Consider the following 27,150-nt stretch of genomic DNA (forward strand, 5'->3'; position numbering starts at 1 on the left):
TCACTGAATAATTATTCTCTTTTCTATGAGGATTAATTTTTAAAGGCATCGCAGTATAAAAATTTACCATTCCACCAGCTCAAATCCTTATCTCTGGTTCATCACTAAGTCTGTGAGAAGCTAGGTGCATAGCTGATTGCATAGCCCTCCTTGGCTTCTAGGTCAATTACACCCCCTCATCCCCCTGTTTAAACAAAAAAAAAAAAAAAAACAAACAAACAAACAAAAAAAAACCCCTGAAACTTGTGACATGTGATCCTGCAAGGCAGTTAGGGGAATGGGACCCACCCACATCCTAGAGCTATGCTGTGGCCAAGTCAGGTTTAAATTAGAGGCTTCGAGCTCTGGTCTGCTTTCCCTGAGGGACCTTATCTGGCTGCATTGGCCTTGCTCATCATGAATAGAGTTGATGTTTCTAAAGGACTGAGGAGACCAGATGGAGTGGGAAACACAAAGCGATTGTTCTGCCCTTCTCATCTGAAACTGGACCTGGAAGATGCTGAGTTATCAGAAGGACAAGAATGCAGGAGCGTTGCCAGGGGCTTCTTGGCTCTCTGAGTTTTCTGTAGATGCTGGTGCCCCCTGCATTCTTCTCTAGGACTCCTCATTCCTCCTCACATACTGGAATGTCTTGGGACTGTTTAAAATAAAAACACTGGTATGAGCTCACCCACCCCTTGAGGTCCCAGCTTAATTGACTTGAGGTAGGGCATTAATGATTTTGGAATCACTATCTATCCAGGATTGACAACCCATCTTCTAGGTTCACAGATCTGCTTGTGCCCAGCCCCTCACATCCCTGTCTTCAAAGCAGGTAGACATGAGTCTTGAGTACTAATTGGGGCTGGACCACTGTGGTAGTCTCATCCATCAGAAAATATGACTAAGCAAAAGCCTCTCTTAGTTACTGCTCATCTGATATAGATGAGCCAATCAGTTCTCTTCTGAGTTGGGGAACCCAGAGTGTTCAAATAACCTCTGGTGGGGCCTTAAGAGCAAAGAACATGTTTGGGGTGGGACTTGGGCATGAAGGTGGGATCCACGTGTACCCCACTAAAAAGAGGGTCAGAGAGGATGAACTTGTACACCCAGTTCTCACCCAAGCCATTTTGTATTCACCTGGCAAGAGACACCTTCATCCTTTTAAAAAAGGAACCTCAAACTGAAAGCTGCTTCCACAGCCACAGACTCCCTGGCTGGAACCCGAGGCAATTGTGTATTCCTTCCGGAAGCTTTGACTCTTTGGATGGCTCATCTAGTCACAAAAGTCTAAGGCATGTTAAACAATGCCTCTGGGTGTTCTACACAGGCTGAGGGTCCCCAGATGAACTTTTGAGATCTCCTGCGGAGCCCAGGAAGACAGGGCAAGCCCAGGAACTCATTATTACGCAGCCCTGGAGGATTTACCCCCACAGCTGAGTTCTCCCTCCTGAAGTACACATCACAGATGGAACCCTATGCAATCATTCTGCACTGATGAGTGGACTGAACACACAGAATGCAAAGGAGTTATTGAGGACAAGATTTCCACCAGGGAAAAATTAATGAAAGGGCTCTTTGGTGCTAAAAGAAAGAAAAGCCAGGGCTTTAATAATTTAGGCAATCATATATATTTTTTTCTCTCAAAATTGTCTGAAACAACGCTAGTTACAGGAAATGGGTGGTTCAAAACAAGCAGGGTCCATGTCCACACAAGTTTGGAAAATACTGAATGCCATCTGTGTTAATATGTATACAGGGCATACATATTAGCATATAAAGTCTCTGAGATAGATGACAGCAATATTAAATGTTTAACACACATTTTCCTAAATGTTTTGAGCAGAGAGCTCCCCAAAGCACAATGATTTTATATTTTATTTTAGGGGTGATGGAATATATATATATATATATATATATATATATATATATATGAATAGCCATAAGCTATACCAACCTCAGTTTTCTGATTTTTGAAAACATTTATTTTAAAATGAATGGTCTGGGGGTGGGGGAGCGGAATACTGTAATCACAAGGTTATTCTAACGTAAACCAAGGCTTGTTAAGTGTCAAGGTCACAATTTCATCCCATGTAACACTGTCCATGGCTGAACATGGTGGGGGTGTTTACCCAGTGCAGGTGTTTTACATATATTAACATATTTAATCCAAGTGCTTTACATATATTACCATATTTAATCCTTTATGCTCCCCTTTGAGGGACAATTCCCATCCTGAGATGTGGAAATTGTATTCTTTGTAGTACCAGATTTCGCTGACAACTTTTATTCAACAGGGCTTTTGCTGGAGAGATTTACCAACAGCGATTTATCTTCACTGCCCAGCAATTTGCTGAGTGACTCTTTACACATTATGGAATTTTAAGGAGATGTGTCATCAGTTACTTTCTAAACTGCGGCTGGGACGACAGTCATTATCTTTTGAGTGGGAAGCCTTTTCCATTGCCTACCAAAATCAAAAAGTACGGAATCATCGTTTGTTCGGAGACTTCCAAGGGTCCTTGGGGGTCAAGACCACAAGAAGCCATTGGTCTTCTAGACCTCCAGATAGGAATCGCATTATGTGTCTTCTGAGTCACACTCATCCCTGCTCGGGAAAAGAGGCCATTGGGAGGGCACCTGGGCACTTACAGCACAAATTGAGGCTAAGAGCTAGAGTATGTGGCCCAGAAAGGCTGCAGACAGACTGACTGACAGGGAGGAAGTAGCATGGTAGGTAGCAAAGCAAAATTGTAGTGAAGGGTTACATGGCACCTAAATTCCTTTGTGACCAGTACTCTCCACATCTTTATAGGATTAAAATATCTACTCCTAGACTTGTATCAAGGACTGAAGATGACATAGGTTCTGGCTCCTGGGAGACTTCTGCTCCTCAGCAGGTTCTCATCCCACAGATCAACTTTGTAACTGGCTGAGTGGGATGTTCGAGTGCATGGATGTTAATTCTAACTCCGACAAACAGGTATGGCCTCCATGTGGCCATAACAGACGTTAAATACCAATCGTCCTTGAAGTATGCATTTTTTAAAAAGTCTCATAATCTCTGTAGCTAAAGCAGTTCAAAGTGAAATGTCTTAAGTTACATCATACAGTGTCTGCTCGAAAGAATAATGTCCTAGAGCATGACGGTCCATCTCCACGCATGCCAGGGTACTCATTGAGGGCCCCTTCTGTACATTTTCTTCTTCTTTGAAAAGGGCATGCTTCAGACAAGCCCCTATTCAGGCGCTCCAGTATCCAAGATGCTGGTCACATGCACTGACATCCTGGGTGCAAGTTTGTCCAAGGTACCTTTGTAAAAAAATAGTTTCCAATTTCAGAAAATAAAACCTTGCTTGGGTGCACGCAGCAAGGAGCGAATAAGCAGAGTGTCTTCTCTGAAAACAAGAAAAGATGCGTGAATGAAGTCATCTGGCATTAATGTCAAATGATTGCTTTGCTAACACACAGAAGGATCGTTTCCTCATTCGGCACTGTGAGCCTATGATGTGCTGTGTTTAGTGTTCTGGTCATTTATAGAATGTATTGATTTGTTCTTTACTGCAACGTTTTGGGGTATATTTGTTGAGGTTTATGCTGTACCCAGCTCTTCGTGGTACTAATGAACCCAAAGATTAAATACCTAGGACGTTAGCAGGACAACAGTCACATCAATTTATTTCGACTCTCACGCTAGCTCCATTTTTCAAATGTACAGATGTTATTGTACATTGTCCTATTTCCAGATAGAATCCTACACCCCTATTTATCTCTCCTATTAACAGCTTAATAATTAAATCTGGAAACACAGGCAAAGAAAAATGTAATGAGAAAACTCCAGGTCTCTCCCAAGTAGTAACACTTGTCTTCCGTTTGACAAATCAGATGGAGAGCTTAACACACAAAGCCTTTCAAAAGAGCTGCCTTTCTAGGTATAAATCCAGTGGCTGCCCAAAATGAATGTATACTTTTTTTTTTTTTCCGGTTTGATGTTAATCACAGTGTATTTTTTTTCCTTTAAAAAATTAATTAAAAACACTAGATCGAATAAATATTTCAGGAGACCAGCAGTAAAATGGGGGAAATCCCATGTGTTTGGAGTTTTAGTACTCTCTGAGTACAGAAATTTATTTGCAGGAAGCAGAAAATAGACAGCAAGCATAAAAACACAGCCGAGTCCCTCTAGTGAAATTATTTATCAAGCTAACAAGGGAGGGACCCTTCTACTCACAACAAGCCAGCGAGGAAAAGACACGGCTTTATATTTTACCTTTGGGTTAGCAAACCAGTAAAAATGCCAGCTGACAGGCACTTCACATAAACATTTCTTTCTAAATGAGCTTCCTTGTTAGGGAGAAGGGGAAAAGAGTCTTCTAAGCTTAGGAGTGCCATAGCTTCCAGACAGAAAACTCTAGCTACATACTCTGACTATTAGATACACAAGTAACGTAATCGACAAGGAATATAATGAAGTAATATAAATTATAGGTGGCATGTGAATCACCAATTATAAAGTCATTAATTCCAGAAAACTTATGCCCTGACCGTGCTAGCCTGAATGGATGGAAGGATAGAAACGGTGAATGAGGAGAGGCAGCTTGGTTTGTAAAGATACTTTTTGGGAGACTAGCTTTAACAGGCTCTGAAAGAGACTTACATCCATACATAGCCATGCACTCAGATATATAAATAAATATCAGTGTGCACAAGTCTGGCATTGCATCCACCTCGCAAGTGTCCTTGCCGTACATTATATTTCCAAATGTTTATTTCATAAGCAATACCCCAAAGTCAGTTTTGTATGGTTTCACTTAACGGCATCGAACTTTGATTATAAACCACAAGCATTGTTTGCTGTAGCTTGCAATAGATAAAAAACGAGGGGTGGGAATAAAAAAGAAGGATGAGAAGAAGAGGTGAGGAAAGAAGGCCCCCCCAAAGCACATGATGACCTGATCCCAATTAAACTTTAAAGAAATAGTAAGTGTGGCGTTCCCAGAATCACTCACTGTGTTCTCAATCACTCTGCAGAGACCTCCTAATGAATTGACAGAAGACCCTCCCTGCCTCTCCTCCTTCCAAAAGTGAGATTTTTTTTTACCCATTATCCCTGAGAATGGTGGCAAGATGCCTTTTTCGTTTTATTGTTGGAAAAAAAAAAAAAAAAACAGCCTGGTGAAGATGGGCACGATACTGTAAATTGCTGAGAAAAGGACTGGGGAGAGAGCTCAGTGTTTAAGAGCATGTGCTGCTCTTTCAGAGTTCCCGGCATCCAAGAGGGGCAGCTCAGGACCACTTGTAACTCCGGCTCCAGGGGATCTGACTAGCTGCGCATTCTGACCTCACTATGCCACCTGCAGGGATGGTTTGTGACTAGGCCACACTTCATTCCTGACTGCAGGGTTTCTGCTCTTAGACTGGGATTTTATAAAATGCTACCAAGCATATATATATATGTGTGTGTGTGTGTGTGTGTGTGTGTGTGTATACACACACACACATATATATATATATATATATATATATATATATGTATATATTATGTGATATATTATGATATATATCATATATATTGTATATTATATATTATTTCAAAGGGCTGTCCAAAATGATGATGTTTGGAAAAGACTACACTCTTATCAGTAGCTTCGTGGCACACAGCCTGGCTAGGCCCGGCTTTGAATGCATTGAGATAAAGATTCAGGCTTGGTTTCACTGCACCAACAGGACACCGGGCAGGCATAGAAGCAGGGAGTATGGGTAAAGAACAAGATGCTTCAGAGCAAAGGATCTTCAGGGAGAGGTTCCTGATAATATTTGGAGAGAAGAACAGCTGGGAGTCCTCTGACTCAGGCTGTTCAGGGTGCTCAGCTTTGAGACTCATGGAAGCCCAATTTCCCTCCTCTCCCCTGTCTACCCGAGGAGTGCAAACTCAGCGGTGGTCTCCAAGAGCACGGGAGAAAATTGGTGGCAGCCCATGCATTTTGCTTTTATATTCTACCAGGTAGTGACAAGAAATTGTGAGAGATTTAAAAAAAATGATAGAAAACGAGCAGTGGGGAGGAGGAAAAGAAGAGTAAAACAGCCTTTGACCATCAGCCAAGAACTTCAAGCGTAAGCTAGCTACCGAAGCACAGGATAAGAAATCAGTTCTTGCACTCGTCACAAAGTTAGCATTGGTACAGGAATTTCTGGTCTCTCTGAAACTCTCTGAGAACAGAAAAAGAGAGGCTCCAAACATGCCATCTACATAGACGCACTCGCTTGTAAAATGCAGCACGGGACTCCAATGTTGTGAAACTGTAGTGTATGCCTCGAGGGTTTTGAAAGGGACCTATGTTTTTCCATTGCACGGTGTGGGAAGGGGTGAGGAAAGGAGAGGGAGAAGAAGAGGAGGAGGGAGAGACAGAAAGAGGTAGAGAAATAACAAAGGTAAACAGAATTCTGTTATTCTATTCCATTCTATTCTGTTCTGCTCTAGTCTACTCTATTCTAACAGTTCAGGACAGCTGATAACCCCACAGAAGCTTTGGCCCCTTTTTTTCCTGTACACCAAGCATGAACCTCATTTTAAAATATAAACAAGCCAGAGGCTCACCACAGCGGTATAGACGCCAGCCCTTTAATTAACTACCGTCCGTAACAAAAGGTCTCTATTTTGATTAAGGGTACAGAGGAAGAGTCAACTCCCGGTGCCTAAGAATTCCTTTAAATAATTACAGCCCCCAACTCAGTTCTGCTGCAGAAGCCGGGGAAGAAAAGGAACTTTGTGTGTGGAACCCAATTTAAGGGAAGACGACCTCGGGGTCAATTTCTCGGAGCATTTTCGATCAATTCAATTCTCACCTCTACTGCCTACCTGCCAGCAAATGAACTTAGTGTGCTTTCCAATAGACAGGAAAGACAAGGAGAAACCATCGGAGGCTGCATGCGAGGAAACCCATCAGATGATGCTCACAGAGCAAAAAGCAGAAAATAAAAATCCTACCAGCAAGCTCTCCCTTCCTTTCCCTCTCTGGATTATCTTTCTTGACTTCCTGTTGATTCCATCATAGGATTGCGCCCTCTCACCATTAATTAGGTATTAATATCAGGCAGGGCTTACACCTGCTATCACTGGTCAGAAGCCAGGATTCAGCTGACAATATCTGTAAATCTCACAGTCGGTTTGATTTTTTTTTTTTCCCCCAGGCATCTCTGAATCCACACTGTCCTCTGTCTTTCTGGGTGATACCCGCGCTGCCCAAGAGGACCACGTGGTGGTAATTAATAGCTTTACTTTATTCTCAGTAGATACTGGAGTAACACACACTAACTCTACTGGCCTTTCCTTGTCCTGATGTTTTTCAGATATGTTGGGTGGAGAGTATATACAGACAAGCAGAACCCCACAGCCCTAGTGCTTGGCTCATTTGTTTCTGATAATTCCATTAAGTGCCAGGAGAAGAAAAAAAAAGCAAAGGAGACCCGAAGCTTGCTAGTCCTTTTCAGGGGAAGGAAATGACAGAGTCCACCAGTGAAAGGAGAGGGGGTTTGGATGTCAGTGTGGGAGCCCAGCTGTAAGTCTGAGCTTTTGACAGGTGACTGAACACACACCGTGCCTTAATGACAGGTGCCCTTACGAAAGAATCGTTTTTTTTGTTTTAAGTCACTGAGGGCCACAGGACTTGCAAAAATTCCTCCTCCCACACCCCTCACCTAAACGTAGAACACTTCTTTCTTTAAGTTCACCACTTCAATAGTATGTCAGGGTTGAGGGAAAACTATACCTCGACACAGTATGATTCGGCTGACAGGAATTGATTAAATCAGCTTGCTGGTTGAGGAGGAGCCTAACCTAATCTAAATCAACAAACAGCAGCAGCAGACAACAATTAGGGTGAGACCGGATCATGAAACACTTTAAGCCAAATCTTCTCCCTAATTGTCTCAGAGCCAAAAGATATAAAAATCCAATAAGCTTGAAATACACTCAAGGAGATTTTTTTATCAGATTGCTCCCCACTGCAAATGCTCAAGTGAGAGAGAATGCCTTCTTCCTCTCAGGACTTATTCTAAAGACTTACAGTCTAGATGCCCCAATCAGCTTTTATCGGAGGACAGGGTCAAGACCAAACATTTGATCTTTCCAGAGGTGCCAATCAGAACTAACAGTGTCAGGTGGGAAGTTTCCTTTGTGGAAACGAAGGTTTAGATTCATCAATGCTGATCAAATATTCTCATAGATTCTGTGAGGGATACTGGCTGAGGCATATATATCTAGTGGGAACTATGAACTTACATTTGCATTTTATTTTCCCAGAGGCTTATAAGCAACACCTAGAGACATGTAGGCAGGGGCTTTGAAGACTTTTTTTTTTTTTTGGTTCTGGTGGTTTCATGTTACTCTGTTCGTAACATTTAGTAACTTTCTGAAGTCATAAACTTTCTGAACTGGATCGAAGTTACTTTCGGTGGGTACAGGGAAGGCTAGAGAAAATCATGCCCATTCTGTGAAGACTGGGGTTGAAGGATGGTATCTGTGAACAAAGTATTTCTATACATTTTCTCTCTTGTAGATGACAGGACAGTCATCACCAGCCTCTCCCTGTCTTGTTTGCCATGCCCCAAGACAGCACTGTAAGACTCAGTTGCAGCCAGGTGGGTCTAAGCCAATACCAGGAACATCTGAAATGGTCAGAACAGACACATAAACTGGTTGTGACTCCTTGCCACCTTCCAAATCCTGTAAGCCTTCCTGCCCCTGTTACTTTTTAATCTGATGCAAATCACAGATAGTTAGAGCCACCCACACCTTAGTACACTGCAAGACAGGAAACAGCTTTAAAGGCTAGTTCAAAAGCCACACCGAGCCAGAGGGTCAGGCTAGAGCATCACTTGTTTCCATGGCAACGGTCACACCTTAGCCAGTGAAGCTGTGGGACAAGACAGTCAGGAAGCAAGACTGGATAGACGAACAACAAGCCATGCTTAGGTGTTAGACTTGAGTGCTAGAACTTTCCCGAGAAGGAAGGCCTAAGTGCATTTTGATTGATTAGCTTATTTGGGTCTATGAAATATAACAGAGAATGCTAGTCAAGGCCAAGGAAAGCTACCTAAGTAAAGAATTCAATCTTCCTGTAATATCAACTAGGTGAATATTTTAAAGTGTGTATCTGTCTGTCTGTCTGTTAGATGTCCCTGGAGGCCAGCAGAAAGTGTCAGATCATGGAGCTAGAGGTAAAGGTGGTTGAGAGGCACCAAATGTGGGTGCTAAGATCTAAAACAGGTTCTCTTTGAGAGCAGTACGATCTCTTAAGAGCTGCACCATCTCTCCAACCCTTAGATGAATAACTGGTAATATGACCATGAATCATGGTATAATCCAGACTACGTTTCTGACAGTAGATAAAAGGCAACTAGATAGAGCTTTCTGCAAATCTTGTGGTTCCATTTTCAAAACTCACCTTAGCATTGAGATGCCAGACAGGAGTCACTAAGCTACACGTAACTGAAATTAGTGTCAGAGAACCTACTGGACCACCATCACCACACTTATGGAAAGGAAACCTCACAACCAAAGTGACTTTTTAAAAACAACTCTCCCCAAAGCACTGAGCAGTGAGCTTTCCATATGTCGGCTTATGATACCTAATGCCATAAGGAACTGGGAAGCATTGTCCTCCTCCCCAAATTCCCTTCCCGGCCAGATGTCTTTCCCTTTACTCTTGCCTGTCAATCATCTCCACAGATGAAATTTGATTTCTCTCCCACTGGTAACCTTATATGAAATATTACCAGTCGGGTCAGGACCAGTGTGAACCTTGCTTTTCATGTTCATTAGTTTTCTGCTCAAAATGGATGGTTTCAATGTCACAAAACTTGCCAGTCGGTCTAGATCACTGTATTTAACAGGTGGCTTTTAAATTAGAATTATAAAGACCCGCACAAGTAAGGAATAAGTATTGCAGCTGCATGCACATACAGACATGCGCATCCAACCAGAGGAATACACTGAGATCAAATCTAGATACAGAAATTCTTGATTTTGGTTTTTTTTTTTTTGTTTTTTGTTTTTTTTAAAAAAGCTTAATTTTTATAAGGTTTGCAGAAAAACCATATTATGTAGTCACAGAGTAGTTATTAAAAATAAGACTCTCCTCAGCACAGCAAGTGGATGTAAATAATTAGACATTATTGTTGAATAGAAGTGTGTGTGGGGGGGGAATGAGTGCTTCGGTTCTGTTGTCACTGCTGCTGTCATTCTTGCTGCTTTAACCCAATACTCTCATTCTCTGCATACCTCAAGAGCCTTCTTTGCAAAGAACCACAATTTGACAGTGTGTGACTTTTACTCCCTTTCAGAGAGAAAAAAAATTAAAATAAGAATATTTCATGCAAATTTCAGCAAGCAAACTTTTAATGGAGAGAAAAACAAAAAGAATGGTATGTTGTTTCACCAGCTATTGAGAAGTGAAAGGAACTCACAGTCATGACAGTACGTCATAGTTGGTACGAGAGTGTGGCTCTGTCTCTCCAAATGGAGAGGGCTCATAATTAAATTCATGCTGGGATACTTGGAGTCGAAAACACATTTAAACAGCTCCGTTTTTCTTTTCCCTAGTAGATGAAAATCAGACCGTGGCCTTCCACGTGTCTCCTTCCCTCCCCTTCTGTCTCCGGTTGCTGTGGAAAGTCAGCTAGCTCCATTACAGCCTACAGATTCAGAAGGACAACACTCTGTGCATTGAAATTATGCTAAACATCTCCAGGTGCAAGCACACACATTATAAACTGTTGTAAATTTGGAATGTTCACAAAGCCAGGTAGAGCGGATCAAGACAATGGATGTCAGTTTTGCTCAAATTCATCCAATAATCCGGCATTCAGGGAGAAGGACCACCTTCTCCCGAGTAGGGGAAAGGTCTGAGGCACCAAGATGAAGGGTTGAGATCTGCTCAGACTGGAGTAGTTATTTCTGTATGAGACAGATAATAACAGAACAACAACACATGCCAGCTCTCACCCAGAGAGCTTGAGCCGTTCTTGCCATACCAGGTATCACAATTTATGTTGTCCGTGAGATACTGATACTAAAATGGCCGACAACGGGAACTTCTTGTGTCTGAGGAGCTTGCTGCAGCATTGCTGGCTGTCCTGCATTCCCTCCCTCGCATGGCAAATCCATTCAAACAAGCACATGCATATCGAAGATCCAGGCGTTACCTGTTCAGCTTCGGAGAACTGCTTTTCTCACATCACAGATGTAGAGGAGTCCCTTGGGTACCTGATTCAGTAAATATATTAAAATAAACAAAGGGCGATTAATATCTAGGAAGAGCCTTTGAAGGACAGTTATGTACAAGGTAAGCTTAACTCTCTATGGCAAGGACAGAGATGAACCAACCTAAAAGAAGAACAACTCTGTCTAGTTGATCTTGCATGGTGGTCTCTCAGCCCTACCAAGTCAGAAGATAGGTCTCAATCGAAGGGAAGAGGCCACAGTGCAAGAGAAACTCCCTCTTGATTATGGCTCTGAATGGGGATGCCACTGGCCGGGCACCCTGAGTCAGCTTTGGAACTGGTCTTAATTCACAGGGAACCAAGTGATCCTGGGTTCATAGAAGGGGGATATGAACAATTTTTGACGGGCTTTGTGTCTACCAGTTCCTCAGAGGACCCATTGGTCTGGCTCTGTGTGCACCTACTGGGCCTCGGCTAGCCCACACTCTGCCCTCCCCCTGCCCCCATCTCTGTGGTTTGTTTTGCTAGCAGTCCTGCCAATCACTCTACATGTACTCTTGACAAATACTGGCACATAGATGTCATCTCTTTATTAACATTTTTTTCTGTTTAAATTAGTAGCCAGTAGTACTCAGAATGTTGAAATGGAAATGAGGTTTCCGTAAAAAAAAAAACGAGGGGAGGAATTTCTGTTTTACATTGACTGACAAAGCACAATGATTCAAAATGCTTACCTTCCTATCGTTTAAAAAACATGCTATCGCTATTAGCTAGACTAACGTGAGTGACAAAATAGTGTTCATTTGCTGTGCAGAGCCTAATATTTTCTAGATAGCAGCTTAATAACAAAACAGACCTGTCATTTCCTCCCACGGAGAGTCACACTGTACCAGTCCAGGCTGTCAAAATATATTTAAAATCTAATTTAAAAGATTCAACTTGGTTTTGGGAAATCTGTGTACAATAACTGTAATAGACTAGTAAGTCATCCTGTGGTTTTTTTTTTTTCTCCCTCCCCCCCAACCTCCAACAAGGATATTTCATTATTTTCCCCTAATCTGCCACACTTTTATTTTGTCTGCTTTACAATTGGTGGAGAAAAATAGAGAAAATGCCAGCTCAACGCTCGCTCCCATAGTCTGCTGCAGCCAAACACATAATCTTCACTTAAATTGTCACCGGGCTTTCTAACTCTAATTCTTTCAAACACTTTTTATCTGAAGTGTAAGACTGTGGTGGGATAAACCAGTCCTGCCCCTTGCACCCGTCACCATCAGAAGCTAATCATGTGTTTCCATTTGTGTTTTTCAATGTGATGTATCAAAAACATTAAGATACACTTGTCTAGTATATATATTCATATATATCTTCTCCCAAGTGTGTGTGTATATGTGTGTGTGTGTGTGTGTGTGTGTTTCACAAGGAAGAGGGGGTTAAAAAAAAACAAAAAAACAAAAAAACAAGAAACATACTAAAATTGTCACAAAACCTGGAAGTGGTTCATTAAGATAAACTGTCCCTTACTGGAAGTTCTGATAGTCAATCCCAAAACAAAAGAAAATAATAAAAAAAAAAATTAAAATTTCCCATTTAGGACAACTTTCTCTTCTAATGAAAAAAAAAAAAAGAAAGAAAAGATTCTTTAGGAACAACAGATTCTTATAGAAGTGCAAGTGAGTGGAAGGAGATTGAAGCTGAGGGGACTTCCGAAGGAATAGCGGTGGCGTTAACCCTTTGGGGATAAAACAAACATGTTAAGATTTGACAGGGAGGATCTACATGGGCTCAAATACTTGCAGGGCGTTTCACAATTTTAGAAAAATATTACAGAGCAATAATTTGATGTGGGCTTTGCAAAAGTGACACCCCCTCCCGCCCCGTCACCGCCACCCACTGTCCTTCCTGGCCCTGTCATTGATAGTATCTGTTATTTTGGGAGGAAAAGCATCAGCCTCATTAAATGCAATATTTGGCGCCTTGCCTGAAATCTCATAAAGAAGCTGTCCTTTTTAGATGGTTGGTGTCATTTTCCTCAAGATGACCTCTATGCTGTGGCTACCTGGGGAACCTATTGGAATATCTAGGCACTTGTTTTCCAAAGCTGGGGGGAAGAGGGCTCTGCTGTTTGCACACCTGGACTGAGTACAAAGGCCAGTGCATGTACTGTTTTGCTTGTTTGGTTTTTAGGGGTCCTTTTGCCTAAACCAGTCACTGGGGAGGAGTGAGGACTAGGGGGGGTTCTCTAATAAAAGTGAGAGGGGAGAGTTTTGAGCTGAACCATGTCCTTGTAATCAAGGCCAGATGGCTGATCTCCTAGACCCTCTTACCATAGCCACTGAAGAGGTTGTTGTTGTTTTAATAGCATGAGAGGGGACATGGATATTCAAGTTAATATTTCAAAAGGGCAAGACACCTTCACACCACAGTGAGTGCATCAGAGGGTGGGAAGTGCACCTTGAAAACATGTCATGGGTTGTCTGTTGTGTCTCACAGTGGCCTTAGTCTGGCGTGGGGAGGGTGTCACTTGTCTTTCATAGGTGAGGATTTTTCTAAGACAAGCTGAAGCAAGCTTAGTTCTGTGCATGCAGGGCCAAATAGACGAATGAACTCTGCCCCTGTGAACATTTTAATTTCACAGAGTAGAAACTGCAGATTTATCTTTAAATGGCTTTTTGTACTTCAATGTGTTACTCCAACGGGGCCAAACATATAGATAAATGGCAGAGAGGTCAGGATAGTTTCAATTCATTGTCTTAAAAACAGGTTGGCACAAATGTGGGTTTTAAAACAGATTTGGTATGATATAGTTACCTCTCAGTAACCACTGGGTAACCATTTGGTATGGTATAGTTACCATGGGCCTTTTTTTTTTTTTCTGCCCTGTCAAAAAAGATTTTTAAAATAATCTAACAGTATTCAGAGTGCCTGTGATGCATAATTATTGTTTTGGTTTCAAAATAGTCACCTTTGCAGCTAGTCCCTCCATTGAAAGCCAGAGAGCTAATATATGTATATGTGTGTGTGTGTGTGTGTGTGTGTGTGTGTGTATATATATATATATATATATATATATATATATATATATATATATATATATAGAGAGAGAGAGAGAGAGAGAGAGAGAGAGAGAGAGAGAATCTGTTCATGAAGGCACGGGGGCAACTAGTTTCACCCATCCCAGAACATATTGGAAAGGGGCTTCCTGAGCTGAAACCAACCCCAAATGTTTCTTTTCAAACTCTGTCCTATGGAGATAATTCCTAGGTGCTTTGCAGTTTGTCCAGTATTGTGTTAAATCCAGGAAGGCAAACCTAAGTGCTGCAGAAAGAAAACATGTTCAGCTCTCTTTCTTCTGTAAAGGGGCACCCAGCTATAAACCCTGAAAAGTCCAAATCATAAGGAGAGACTTTAAAGATTTTGAAACAGGTTATCTAAAGTCCTGTTGCCACTTTTTTTGTCCCCCCCCCCCCCCCCCCCCGCTTTTTTTCCTGCCTAATCAAAGTAGAAAAAGAAAATAAAAAATGTCTACAAAGTTAATAGAGTAAGAGACACAGACGCTCTGGGACTCCGGGTGTTCCTCTTGTTGATAGAAAGTTTCAGGGTGCTAAGTGGAGTCCTGCAGTAAAATGAAGAGGCTGGCAGCATGCTTTTCCCCTCCCAGGTCCAGCAGCACAGCTCCACAGGTAGTTCTGACAGCCTAGAAGGCTTGCTCCCCCCAGAGTTATCCTTCTAGACAACTTTAGCCAGATCCCAATGCACACCGGAGCTCCCTGCAAGGAAGCCTGGCACTGGGCCTAGCAGGGGTCCCAGAGACAAAGCAGTTGTGACTGCCCCTGGCTCCTAGCACCAGGCTGCCTTTTGAGTATCTCAGAGGTGACACTGGTGTCTGGTCCCCAAACATGCACCAGCTTCCTGTAGGCCTGTAGCTACAGGCAAAGCAGTGAGGAACTTTGTGGTGGCCTGAGGAAGTCACTGGCCACAGGCAGCCATTCTGGCTTCCAGGATAGACCTGTGGTTCCAGCAGATTCCTACCTGCTGTTCATCAGTCAGCTGGGCCCTGAAGCAGTATCCAGCAATCTGTTCACCTCAGCTCTGGCTACAATTGAGCCTAGCTATGTGACTGGTGTATGTATCCATGGGCAGAGGCTGATGGGTGTTCTTTGTGGTACAGAGGGGAGTGTGTGGACGCTGGGAAAGGATGGGGTCTCTCTCAGTCTTTTCCCTGCCTGTCTTTCTGTTCATTCCAAGCTACAGAGAGCTTTATACTTTGGGCAACCAAGCATCTTTAGGTTCAGTTCTCTACAGATAACTGGACTTCACTCTCTGCCTTTGTCTGCTTGTACACTTACCCAGGATGACTTATGGTGGAGTTAATGCTTCCTGACTAGAAAATAATCCCCCCCTTCCCAGTGGTGGAGGGAGACTGTCTTATGGCCCTGTGTGACAGACGTGATAGGAGAAGTTGCTGACAATCAAGAGGTGGACACTTGATGGGACATGAGTCAGGTGGTAAGGGGCCCAAACCTTGGTGCTAAGGACCTCACTACTTTTAGCAATCTGAGGGGCTAACTTTTAGCTGGGGCTAAGGGGCCTGCCTGTCCCTTATCAGTGCTCCCTGCAAACAGATACTTCTTGGGAGGGTCCCTAAGGATGACCTGAGATGACCCTAAGCAATTGGAGGTCATAGGTCAAGGTTGGCCTTTGTTAGGAATTCCTTCCCCTGGCAGTGGGGATCTCTTCCTTCCCTCTGCATTTTAAGTCTTGATTAAAATGCCCTATTATCTCATGGCCATCGGGTTTATGCTTCTTCTGCTAAGGTTCCCAAAGGAGGTCCGAGACACTTCTGGAGGTTTCCACAAGTAGATGCTGTCACACAGAACCTGGGTAAATACTGGTTGTAAAAAGGGCACTCGTATCCTGCTCCTGACTTGCAGGTCACAACCATTCTTGACAACTGATCATGAGAGTTTCTTCTTCCCTGCCTAGTTCTGCAAGGTATGCTAGCTTCCCTAGATCAACTACAAGGAAATACCTTCTTCTGAGAGCTCAGTTTGGAAGCAGGCAAGTCTAGGAATCAGCATGGATTCCAATCAGAAAAGCTAGGGACAGAATCAGCCAGCCAGGCTTGGAGCGAGGGTGGGTGAGAGTTGTGCTCTGAGAACTGTTTCCTTTCCTCCTGCTTTTCTTGTTCCAAAGCAGGGAGGCACCCCACCCCAGTCCCCTTTCTTGAATTAATGTCCCTTTCTCATGGGCTACTAAAAATTCAAGATAAATTTGTGCAGGGGGGGGGGGAATGTTATGTTGTAATCTAAAGTCTAATTGGGAGGAGGCATTTCTGATTTAAAGAAACGGGAAGAAAAAAAAAAAGTTGAGTTGTGCTAGATGCAGGAGGAGGCGCTCAGCAGATACCCCTTCTGATTTCAGGGAGGAACTCCACATTCCTATCATGGACTCCCTCTGGGAAATGTGTTTGGGGAGTTTCTTAAACCTGTCCAACTCATGTATATTCATATAAACATCTGATTTCTGTGCACTTTCTATCTCAGCCTTGTTCTGTTGGGCAGACCTCTCTCTCTCTCTCTCTCTCTCTCTCTCTCTCTCTCTCTCTCTCACACACACACACACACACACACACACAAACACACACACACACAGGCCTCTCAAATTTAACCGATCAAAAGCTGTAACGATGTCATACAACCTCGTGCAGTGTCCGTACAAACACGCTGGGATAAAGTGTCTGACTGGTCCAAAATGTTATCCCTTTCAAACAAACAACTAAATACATTCATAAATGCTCCCTCCAATTGAGACTAAGACACTAATGATTTCCTCAAAGCTCTCTTTCCCCTTTGGATCCCTTATTTAAAAAACAAAACCAAAGACAAACAAACCAACAAAAAAACGCCAGTGTGCACGTACTGTTGGAGAAGCAGAGCAGGAAGGAGTCCTGCCTTGAGTGTTCACTGGTACTGACTTTGGTCACTGAGCAGGGGAAAGCTCCTGGATCTATTTGTTCTGGGGATCCATGCCTTCAGAGTCTCCCTCCTTCCTCCCTTTCTATGGAGTGTATAGGGACCAGGCTTTTCTATCCTTGGTACAGAGCAGTCCGATGCTTTCTTCTCTCTGTCACTCCTCTCGAGAGGGCAACAGGGCCCCCAATTTGTCTCAGGCCTGCATTGTTTTATGTCCCCAACAACCATGAGCCAGCTCTACCAGCTAAGATTCTCTCACCGTGTCTCCAACTTCTGGCTAGAGTTAAAATGCCAGAGAGAAACCAATTTGTTCAGGGATGTGAATGGAGAAAAGGCTGGAGAGACTTCTCCTTTTCCGGGGCCTTGAATGTTGGCATTTTAAAGATTTGTATTAAAAGTGATTAAAAAAACAAAAAACAACAACAACAACAACAACAAAAAAAAAAAAAAAACCAAAAAAAACCCCACACCTATCTCTTGAGAAAGTAGAGTAAGGATTTTCCTGTTTTAGAGAAATTAAGAAAAAAAAAAAATCCTGGTTTCAATAACAGGACCCAGGACTCTGTCCCTGTCCCCTGTGGCTGCTCTACCCTGGACTTGGGACATTGTTGAACTTGAAGATTGGTTAAGAACACAAATAAACTTCAGAATTTTAAAGGAAAGCACAGACTCCATATTATTTATTTGGTATCTTGAGGAATAAATTGAAGCGGTAGAAGCCTTCAACTGCAGAGAAAACTTCCCTAAATTCCCTCAAACAACACAATGAAATGACAGTGCCTCTTCCAAGAAAAGGTGTAAATTATTATTTTTATAATCAAATGCAAGTCAATCACAGAGGGAAGTCCTGCAAAGTCAGCCCTCCAAAGTGGGCTGTGAGGGGGGCTGACTTCCAATGGCTCTTTCATGGACAGTTTGTAGGAGCATTAAGGCCTCAAAGCGGCAGTGTGAGGTTTTTGGAGGCAGTGATCAGATGTCTGAATGCTGTCACTCATGATAAACAAACAAACAAACAAACAAATGATGTCAGAGTCACAACCAGATTTTTAAAAATATCGATTGGTTTGAAATATATCAGGAGTATTTTATCAAGCAGAGAATGTGTAAGCAAGGGGATAAGTTTCCCTCAATCAGAACAGGGTAAAACAACAAAGCCCCCGGATGCTCTGCGCTCTTAAGCTTTGAAATGCGTCAAAAATGACTTCTGTCACTTAGACAAGGAAGCAGAGGAAGCCTGGCTAGAGAGCCAAGCTGTATGAAGGTGACCACCATTCTTTCCTCCGAATGCTTTTAACAGTAACATTGGTGGTTTGGCCAGAGGAAGTCCTATTTAAAAGCCCCAAAATCTAGAAGTGATGTTGCCACATAAAAAGGACTAGGGTAAAGGTAAAGGGGCAGAAAGAACAGGGTGTTAGCACCAGACACATCCAGCAAAAACAGCATCTCCTATTGTAGTGCCTGTGTGGAAAAGGGTCTCAGTGGTTCAGGCACCAAGCTGTAAATGTCTACATGGTAGATTTATCGGTTGGGGACAGGTTGAATTTATTTGATGTCGATATATTAATATTTTGAATATTTTATGAAATTTTTTTTTGATAAGGGGAAATATACATAAGCCAGGAAATTAAAAGGAAGTGATTTTTGCTGAGCGTCTCGGTGAACGAAACACTGTATATGGAGGTATGCTGGAGAAGTACTTGAAGGCGTGTGCCTAACTGTATTTTACCACACATTGGTTTCATTTACAGCTATGTCTGACAAATGACACATTTGACACCAGCCAATACTAGTATCGCCAGGACCTTTGAAAAACTAAGGTGTCCCACTCGCAGAAAGCTGCTGCCCCTAACATGTGTTTGGGGAGAGAAGTCAAATTCTTGCTTTTTTTTTTTTTTTTCTATTTTTTTTTTCTTTGCTTTTCTTTTTTTTCTTTTCCTTAGTATCCTTCTCTGCCTGGAAGCAATGAAAAATGAAGATATACTGTCAAGAATGCGCATGCCTGAATTTGCTTTTTAAAATGCTAGCTGTTTGCTTTGCAGGACGTTTTCTTTATAGATATGTTTGTGTAACAAGACACACACACATACACATGCATACACATGAGCACACACAGAGGTTCTGATTGCATTAGATTTTAAAAACTACTGTTATAGCTTGAAAGCTATCCCACCTGTTTGGTTGTGTGCCTGATACACGAATTAAGTGTGCAGAGGCCCTTTCCTGTGAGTCTGTGAGTCCTTCAGACAAGAAGTGTAGTTACTTAATTGTTTAGTATAGTGGCTACATATTCATTAACCTTCTTCTCTAACACATTTTTCTTTAGAAAGAACATGAAATGGAAATCATTCCACAGAATCACATTTTTTTTTAAATGGACATCTTCCGATCCTCTTATGTGCATCTCATATTTTATGAACACACTGGGCACATGCGTCTGGGCTTCCCAAATGTGGCATATCCCGCTGATGACTCTAACTTGCTAGTGGGCTGTTCCATTATTGGAATGAAAGGAATTTTAACACTATTTAGACAAATGCAGGGGAAAGGGGAAAGCGAGACTTTCTTTTTCGATTTCTTTCTCTCTCTTTCCTTCCTTTGTTTTTAAACTTGGGAATCTAGTCCCAATAATGGGCAATAATGGGTATTTAGACAAGATATGTCTTTTTGTGTTTACTTCTGTTTAGTATTGTCTTCTGAAGTCTCATCATGCCTCAAAGTGCTTTTCATCAGAGGTTAACTTTTCCTTCGAGCCAGCCACTCCGCCTCCTTTTTATTCTGATGGTGCTGTCTTCTCATTTCCTAATGTCCCAGGCCCAAACTGGCTTCTAATATTGAACTGCTTTCTAGAACCCTATCAAGATGATTAATTATTATATAATTGCATCTCTCCTGCCCCAACCCAGGTCCTACTCTCTGATAAACAACTGCAGCCATCATGTTACAAATGTCACTGGAGTCTAAGAATATATTTGCCTAAACTCTTTCTTCCAGGGCCGAGCTATTGGTGCAAATGGCATACCCATTTCTTCCTCCCGACAGACTGGTGATATGTGTCTATTCTGGCTATAATCAGAGGATGAAAATCTCTAAAGCTGAGGACGGCTAACTTACAGCATAGGAGAGAAGTTTTGCAATTAAGATTTCCGTCAAGCAAAATTAAGTGTTTTGGGGACTCACATTCAAGCTCACCAAGGGAAGCCAACATAGGAAGTGTAAACAGTGTCTGTGTTCTGTGCAAAAGAGCCAAGGCCCATGAGAAACTGGCCAGAATTCACCAGACTGAAGGACTACCTGATTCCTTAGACATCAGGCCTTGCACGGTGGGTTGCAACATTATCTTGTTTGTTAAAAAAGAAAAAGAATTGAAAACATAATAAGACAAAAATCATGTGTGTTTAGCTATATTTTCAAAAACAGTGTTGGCTTTGTCTACTACGGGATTAACTTCCAGGGAGGCCTACCAAAAGAGAAAGTGCCCCGTATTTGTAACATGGTTGCAGGAATTTGTGTCAATTTTAAATGGGTCAGGGTTTAGGAATTCAACTGAAGGTAATTGAGATTTTTTTTTCCAAGTGATCATTCAATTAGACCCCATTCACAACCTGCTTTGGGGGCAAACAGGAATACACCAGAGCACAGCTTCCACCCCCATGAAAGCATCATTTTCTTCATATATTTATGTATATTTATATTTTGGGGACTCAGGTAATATGTAATCATCCCTAGCTCATATGCTTGGAGACAGCTCTTTGAATATTGAATATTTGAAATGTAGTTAGATATCACAGATAAAACCTGGTATGAACTGGACAGTCTGGGCACAAATGGTAGACTTTCTTTTTCTCATCTCAGACAAGTGACTTGTAAAGTTAAAAAAAAAAAAAAATAAAAAAGAGCAAAATCAAACCACTTTGATTTGTGCAAAGTGTTTATGTTTAGTCTTGTCAGGGCTGTGCCAACAAGAAAATCACATGTAAGGGAAGAAGAAAAAAAGTAATAACTTTGGGCCAAACATCAAGAACTATTTATCTTTACCATTAAACACATATGTTCACATGTACCTTTGGTGAGCCAGACTTGCCGGTCTGTATCCCTCCAGCCATGCTGCTTGGTCAGAAGCTTAGAGTCCTATTCAGAAAGCTTCAATCTACTCTCCGTGTGTGTGTGTGTGTGTGTGTGTGTGTGTGTGTGTGTGTGTGTGTGTGTCTGTCTGTCTGTCTGTCTGTCTGTCTTTCTCACTGTCCCTCTTTCTCACTTTTTTTTTTTTATACTGGCTCAGCCTATTGGGGAATTAAGATCTGTGAGGAGAAAAACTGAGACTTCATAATTTGTATTTATATTAAATATTATTACTGACTATATGGTGTCAAACTCCTCAACTCTCAGAATAGCCAATAATTTCACCTAGAATTCTTGCCTCCAACTCCCCTGTTCAGAAATCAAAGAGAATGCATTTTGTATTTTATATCCAAGCTCCAAGACATGGGACCCAGTTAATCTATACACTAAGAAACGGAACAGAATCAAAAAAAAATGCAGTTTATTATTGTAGATTATTCTTTCTCTTGATATAACCAGAATTGAAAATGAAAGAGAAGCATGTAGAACGTCACGCGTGGTTAGTTAGTAACTCAAGTTATAAAACAATTTTGCACAGCAAAATATGTAAAAGAAAAGTAACTGACAAGATTTTTTTTTATATTTATTGTGGTAAGATTTACTTTTCTTTCTTTCTTTCTTTCTTTGTTTCTTTCTTTCTTTCTTTCTTTCATTTTTTTTTTAAGACAGGATGTCAGTCCCTGAAAATAACATTTACTGGTTATTGCCTTTAAAACTGTGGATTTTTTTTTTAAGTTACAGAAAATCCAGTTCTGCACCACAACACAACTGTAAAAAATCTGCATCATCTTAAAACTGTGCAGTAATGCCATTTTATAACTGCATAAATTTTATTAGCGTTCTAAACAGTTTTGCGATTTTTTTTATTATATGCTTGCAGGTTATATCTTAGTGCAATTCAGTCCCAAATACTTTAATTTTGGAAAAAAAACATACATGTTGAATGTAAAATACCCCTACAGATATAAACAGGGGCATTTCCCCTTTTAATACTTTGGTTTTCAATACAGTCCATGGTATAGCAAGAACTACACATACCCAACTTATATTTAAGTTGCAAGCACATGCTTCAGAAGCTACTTTTTAAACAGTCCCCTTGCAAACTCTACCCCCCTTAACATCACAACAGTAAACAATTTAGTGCATCGGTCTTTAAAAAAAAAAAAAAAAACTACAGCTACACAGACCTAACTCTTTCAAATTTATCTATAACATTCCTTTATCTGTAGCATACATTTTAACTGGGCTAACAGATTATAAAAACTAGAATTAAATTATATACTAGAAACCCATAGCATTCCACATTTGACAATGACCAAAAGCCAAAAGCCAAAAGCCAAAAAAAAAAAAAAAAAAAAAAAAAAAAAAAAAAAAAAAAAAAAGAATAACAATAAAATAAAACAAACCAAAAATAACTGGAAAATAATTGGGGCAGATTTTTTTTCTTTCTTTTCAAAGAAAATTTAGACTGCTTTTGGCAACAGCACAATTTAAAGTGACCCAAAGCAGGCATCATTGTTTCTAAAAAGAAAACATTTAATTTATGTTCTATATTTGCCATATAAATTTGTAGCCCATTCTGCTAACTTTGACAAGGAACGCCTTCAGTGCATTTACAAAGGGAGGCTGAAGTTCATTGTAACTCAAAGCAGTCAAGAGTAGAAGCAAACTTTCAAGGGAAGAAGACTCTGGGGTTGTACTTTTTCTGTTGTTGTTTTGAACTCAAAAAAAGTGATGAGGCTGTAAATCAAAAGTATGGATGTCATGCGCTAAGTCTTCAAAAGTCCATTTCCAAGCCAAAGGGGAAAAAAAGGAAAAAAATAATTATACCATACATGTCCAGCATGCAGGCTCTTTTTTATTAATATAATGTCTCTTTTCCATAATGTCTTTGAAACTGTTAAAGTTCATTGTTGCTAAGACAAAGTAGCAAGCATCGTAATGCATGAGATGAGAGTAAGTTTGTTTTTGTGTTTTTGTTGGTTTGTTGTTTAATGGCAGACTAAACTTTCAGATTTGGCATCGTAAGGCCAAAACTCACAAGTCACACCCAGAAGATTGATGTAGGCTTGATTGTGGCAGGTTCAGGAGCGGCTTAGGTTCATTCTGTTTTAGCATAACAATGCTAAAAAAAAAAAACCCCGGTGGAACTCAGCTCGCTGCAAGGTCTATAGCATTTCACATTTTTTTTTTCTTTGCAAGCTCAATCAGAAGAACTCAGGAGGAGAAAAAAAAAAAACAAAACCTGCTTCTTTTTCTTTTTTCTTTTATCTCAAGAACATGGTGCATGCGGTGGGGGGGGGGGGAGGGAGAGGCTGAGAAACACAGCAAGCTCCAAAAAATTAGTAATAGTAATAATAAACAAAAAGAAAAAAGAAGAAGAAAAAAATCCAAACAAAATAACACACACACACACACACACACACAGAGAATGAACACCAGCTCATGAACCGAAGAAAAAGAAGAAAAAGAAAATATACAGGCGATTGATGGCCGGGTTCAAAGGTGAGCTATGTCCTACATGAAGTACGGCTGCTCAGATCTTTGACCCTTGTGCAAGTCCAGGGTTTGTGTGGGGCAGGCGGTGTAAAAAGAGTAATAATAATTAGAAAAAAAAAACCAAAATAACCAAGCTAGCAAGTACGGGGGAATTCAGGTTGGCAGTCCATGAGCCAGACACCCTTCCCCTCCCCAATTCAAAAGAGCCACCAACACCACCACAAGCTTGGTGTGTGTGTGTGTGTGTGTGTGTGCGCGCGCGCGCGCACACACGCAGGGCCAAGGGGGGCAAACTCGCCAGGGGTGGGGGCGAGGTGGTGGCGAGCGTGGCCCTGCAACTAGCAAGCCCACTCAGGAGCCGGACCCCCACGGAGCATTTAACAAGGTGGCTAGCTGGGATCGCGTGTCACACTCACATGAAAAATTCGGGAGAGGAAGGGTTGTCGCTGCTCGAGCCGTTTTCTCGGAACCCGCTGCTCACCAACTTCTCGTATTTCTCCTTGTAGGCGTCCCTTTCGCGCACCAGCCTGGAGATCTCCTGCTTGAGGTGGTCGACCTGCTGCAGCAGCTGGTTCTTCTCCGACTCCAGGACGTGTCTCTGCTGCACCCTCTTGAAGCGGCAGGACTGGGCATAGCCGCGGTTTTTCAGGGTCCGCCTCTTCTGCTTCAGTCGGATCACCTCCTCCTTGCTGACCCCGCGCAGCTGCCGGTTCAGCTCGCGCACCGACATGGTCACCAACTGCTCGTCCGAGAAGCGGTCATCGAAGTGCAGGCCACCCGCGGCATGGTGCGGGTGCAGGGCGCCCCCCGCCCCCGCCGTGCCCCCGCCGCCGCCTCCGCCGCCGCCGCCCCCGGCACTGGCCGGGCCACCGCCGCCCGCGCCACCCGCGCCGCTCGCAGAGGCGGACGCGCTGCCCGCCGCTCCCGGGGCGCCGGCCGTCGGGTGGTGGTGATGCCCCGCGGCGTGGTGGTGGTGATGATGGTAGTGTGGTGCCGCGCCGCTCTGCGCGGCGGCCGCGGCGATCACGGCGGACACCACGGCGGCGGCGGGGCCCATCTCCTCGCCGCTGCCGCCCAGGGAGGCGCCGGCGCCGGCTCCCGCTGCCGCGGCCAGCTGCTGCGCTCCCCGCGCATAGCCATCGAAGCCACCCTGGAGCTGGTGGCTGTTGCTGATGAGAGCCTCGACCGCGTCCTCCGGGCTGAAGCCCAGCGCCTCCGGGTTGAGCTGCTGCGGGTAGCCGGTCATCCAGTAGTAGTCTTCCAGGTGCGCCTTCTGTTCGCTGCCCGAGCCCGGGCTGGGCGCTGAGAAGCTCGGGGACGGGGGCACCGAGCTGCAGGGCGTGCTCATGGGGGTGGAGGACAGCGAGCCCCCGGCGATGAGACGGCCGCACTGGCTGATGATGCGGTCGGTCTCCACCGGTTCCTTTTTCACTTCAAACTTCATCAGATCGAAGTCATTAACATATTCCATGGCCAGGGGACTGGTGGGCAGGTCGGAATTGTTCATTGCCAGTTCTGAAGCCATCCTCCTGCCTCCGCCACCGCCGCCGCCGCTCCGCCAGATGGGCTGCAGGAGAGGGGCCAGCGGGCTGTGCTGGGTGGCCAGCGGGTGAGCCAGCTTGCCGGGCTAGGGCGCTTCTAGCTCGCGCGGCGGTGGCTGTGGCCCGAAAGCTCGAGCGTGCACACACCCCCCGCCCTGCCCGCAGCCCCCCGCGCCCGCCCTCCCTCCCCCCTGCTCACGCCAATGTGCTCTCTCTCTCTCTTTCTCTCTCTTGCTCTCTCTCTCTCTCCCGCTCGCCCCGGGCCCCCTCCTCGCCTGCTCGCCTCCCTGAGCTCCGATCCCGGGCGCCTCAGGCTCGGGAAGGTCCTCCGCGGCTGGCGGTGGCGGTGGCGATGACAGCGGCAGAGAGGATGCCGGAGGAACCCGGCCCGGTGCGCGGCGTCCCCGGCTCGCCGCTCCGCTGCGCGCTTTGCATAAGGAGGGCTCGCCTAAGCCGGCCGGGCTGCAGGCGGGGCGCGCGCGGCTGCTGCTCCCGGGCTGTGTGGCGCGGCGGGTGTCTGTCCCGGAGGCGCGGGCCTCCACACCGGGGTGGTTAACACTTCACGCTTCTCTCCTCTTCTGCCTGGCTCTTATGGTTACTATTATTATTTTCTTTTCTCTCTCCGGATCCCTCGCGTGCGCGCTCTCTCTCTCTCTCTCTCTCTCACCCTCTCCCTCCGTGCAAAGTGCAAGACCGAGGTGCAGGTCGGCTGGAGGCAAGGGAGAGGGGGGAGTTTAGTTCTTTCTTGCCTTTTTTTTTTCTTTTGGTTTTGGTTTTTCTTTTCTTTTCTTTCTTTCTTTTTTTTAAAAGCAAAATTGCAAAGTCCTGGGCCAAGGCAAGGCCGAGAGCAAAAGGGTGGGGGGAGAGGCCGAGCGGACGAGCAGCCCGAGCTACAGCTCCGAGATGAAAAAAGATTTTAAAGCCTCTGATCCAGCGAGAAGAGTTTAAAGCAATTGCTGAGTTTTATAGCACCCGTGACGTCAGGCTCAAATGGGAAATTGACTGGCACTCTCCGCCAATGGGAGGCGGCGAGAGCGGCAGCGATTAGCATAATAGTATAGAAACAAGGAAACTTTTCGGAGCTGTCAATCACAGCCCAATCAGCTGACTGTCAGCTGGGACAGGCTGGCTTAACCCTTGCGGCGCCGTTGCTGTGGCGTAGCCAGGGAGCAACACTCCCCCCCCCCCCCCCCGCAACCCCCAACCCCACCGCCCTGTGCGAAGTTTAGTGCACCAAGGGACAGAGTTTACTAAAAGGGCGGCTGGAATCCGGTAGGACCCGGGAGGATGGTTTGCTTTCTTCGGAGTTCCAGAGAGGCCTGCCCCGCGGAACCTCAGTTCTCACCCTGCAGAGATATCGCCAAGAACTCCCCTGTCTCCTGCCGGTCCCGCACCCTGACAAGGTGCATTCATTTGTCTTGCAGATTTCGATTTTTGATCCATCCTCTGCATCCTTCGTAGCTGTTGAGGGGGAAGAGGGGTACCTTCCTTCCCTGAATCTGACGCTCCTGGGGCCCAACTTGACTCAACTCTTTGTCCCTCTGCAAGTGAGGTGATCAGATGGGGGCGCCAAGGGTGCGGGGGACCCCGAATGCGCTCGGGGCTCACTGAGTGGTGGTGCGCCTGCACTGCTTTTTTTTTTTTTTTTTTTTTTTTTTTTTTGATTTCGCGCGGAGAAGAAAGTCAGTATAACTCTTGAAAAACCAGGGGGCTTAAAGTGTATAGGGACTAGCTGCCCTCTAGCATATTCTGTCCTTGGAGGGACAGAGCGATGGTGCCAGCAAGTTGAGTCTGGGACGCTTTAAGCCTGAGCC

At 43.8% G+C, this 27,150-nt stretch overlaps 1 protein-coding gene across 3 annotated transcripts; it reads right to left on the reverse strand.

Moving 5' to 3' along the window:
• Positions 1–1,586: 1,586 nt before the first annotated feature.
• Maf (MAF bZIP transcription factor) lies at positions 1,587–25,511 on the reverse strand. Of its 3 annotated transcripts, none has more exons than XR_013104902.1 (3): positions 24,212–25,511; positions 10,447–11,245; positions 1,587–3,377 (listed from the first exon to the last, which is right to left on the reverse strand). XR_013104902.1 is itself a non-coding variant. In XM_034522340.2 (3 exons), exons 1-2 carry the CDS (start codon positions 25,318–25,320, stop codon positions 11,212–11,214), a joined length of 1,143 nt encoding a protein of 380 aa, XP_034378231.1. In that variant the 5' UTR covers positions 25,321–25,511; the 3' UTR covers positions 1,587–3,291; positions 11,185–11,211. The 3 variants fall into 3 exon arrangements, 2 of the variants coding, with proteins under 2 accessions (XP_034378231.1, XP_034378229.1); XM_034522340.2 differs by having other exon boundaries at positions 1,587–3,291; positions 11,185–11,245; XM_034522338.2 differs by having other exon boundaries at positions 11,185–11,245.
• Positions 25,512–27,150: the final 1,639 nt, after the last annotated feature.

Source organism: Arvicanthis niloticus, chromosome 18 (assembly GCF_011762505.2).
Source record: "Arvicanthis niloticus isolate mArvNil1 chromosome 18, mArvNil1.pat.X, whole genome shotgun sequence".
Classification (NCBI taxonomy): domain Eukaryota; kingdom Metazoa; phylum Chordata; class Mammalia; order Rodentia; family Muridae; genus Arvicanthis; species Arvicanthis niloticus.

Excerpts from the sequence above, each read along its gene's own strand:
- Maf (XM_034522340.2), bottom strand. The coding sequence starts at position 25,320 with ATGGCTTCAGAACTGGCAATGAACAATTCCGACCTGCCCACCAGTCCC. Across the intron at positions 11,246-24,211 it reads TCCTCTCCCGAATTTTTCAT|GTACCCAAGGGACTCCTCTA; the intron begins GTGAGTGTGACA and ends TTACTGAATCAG.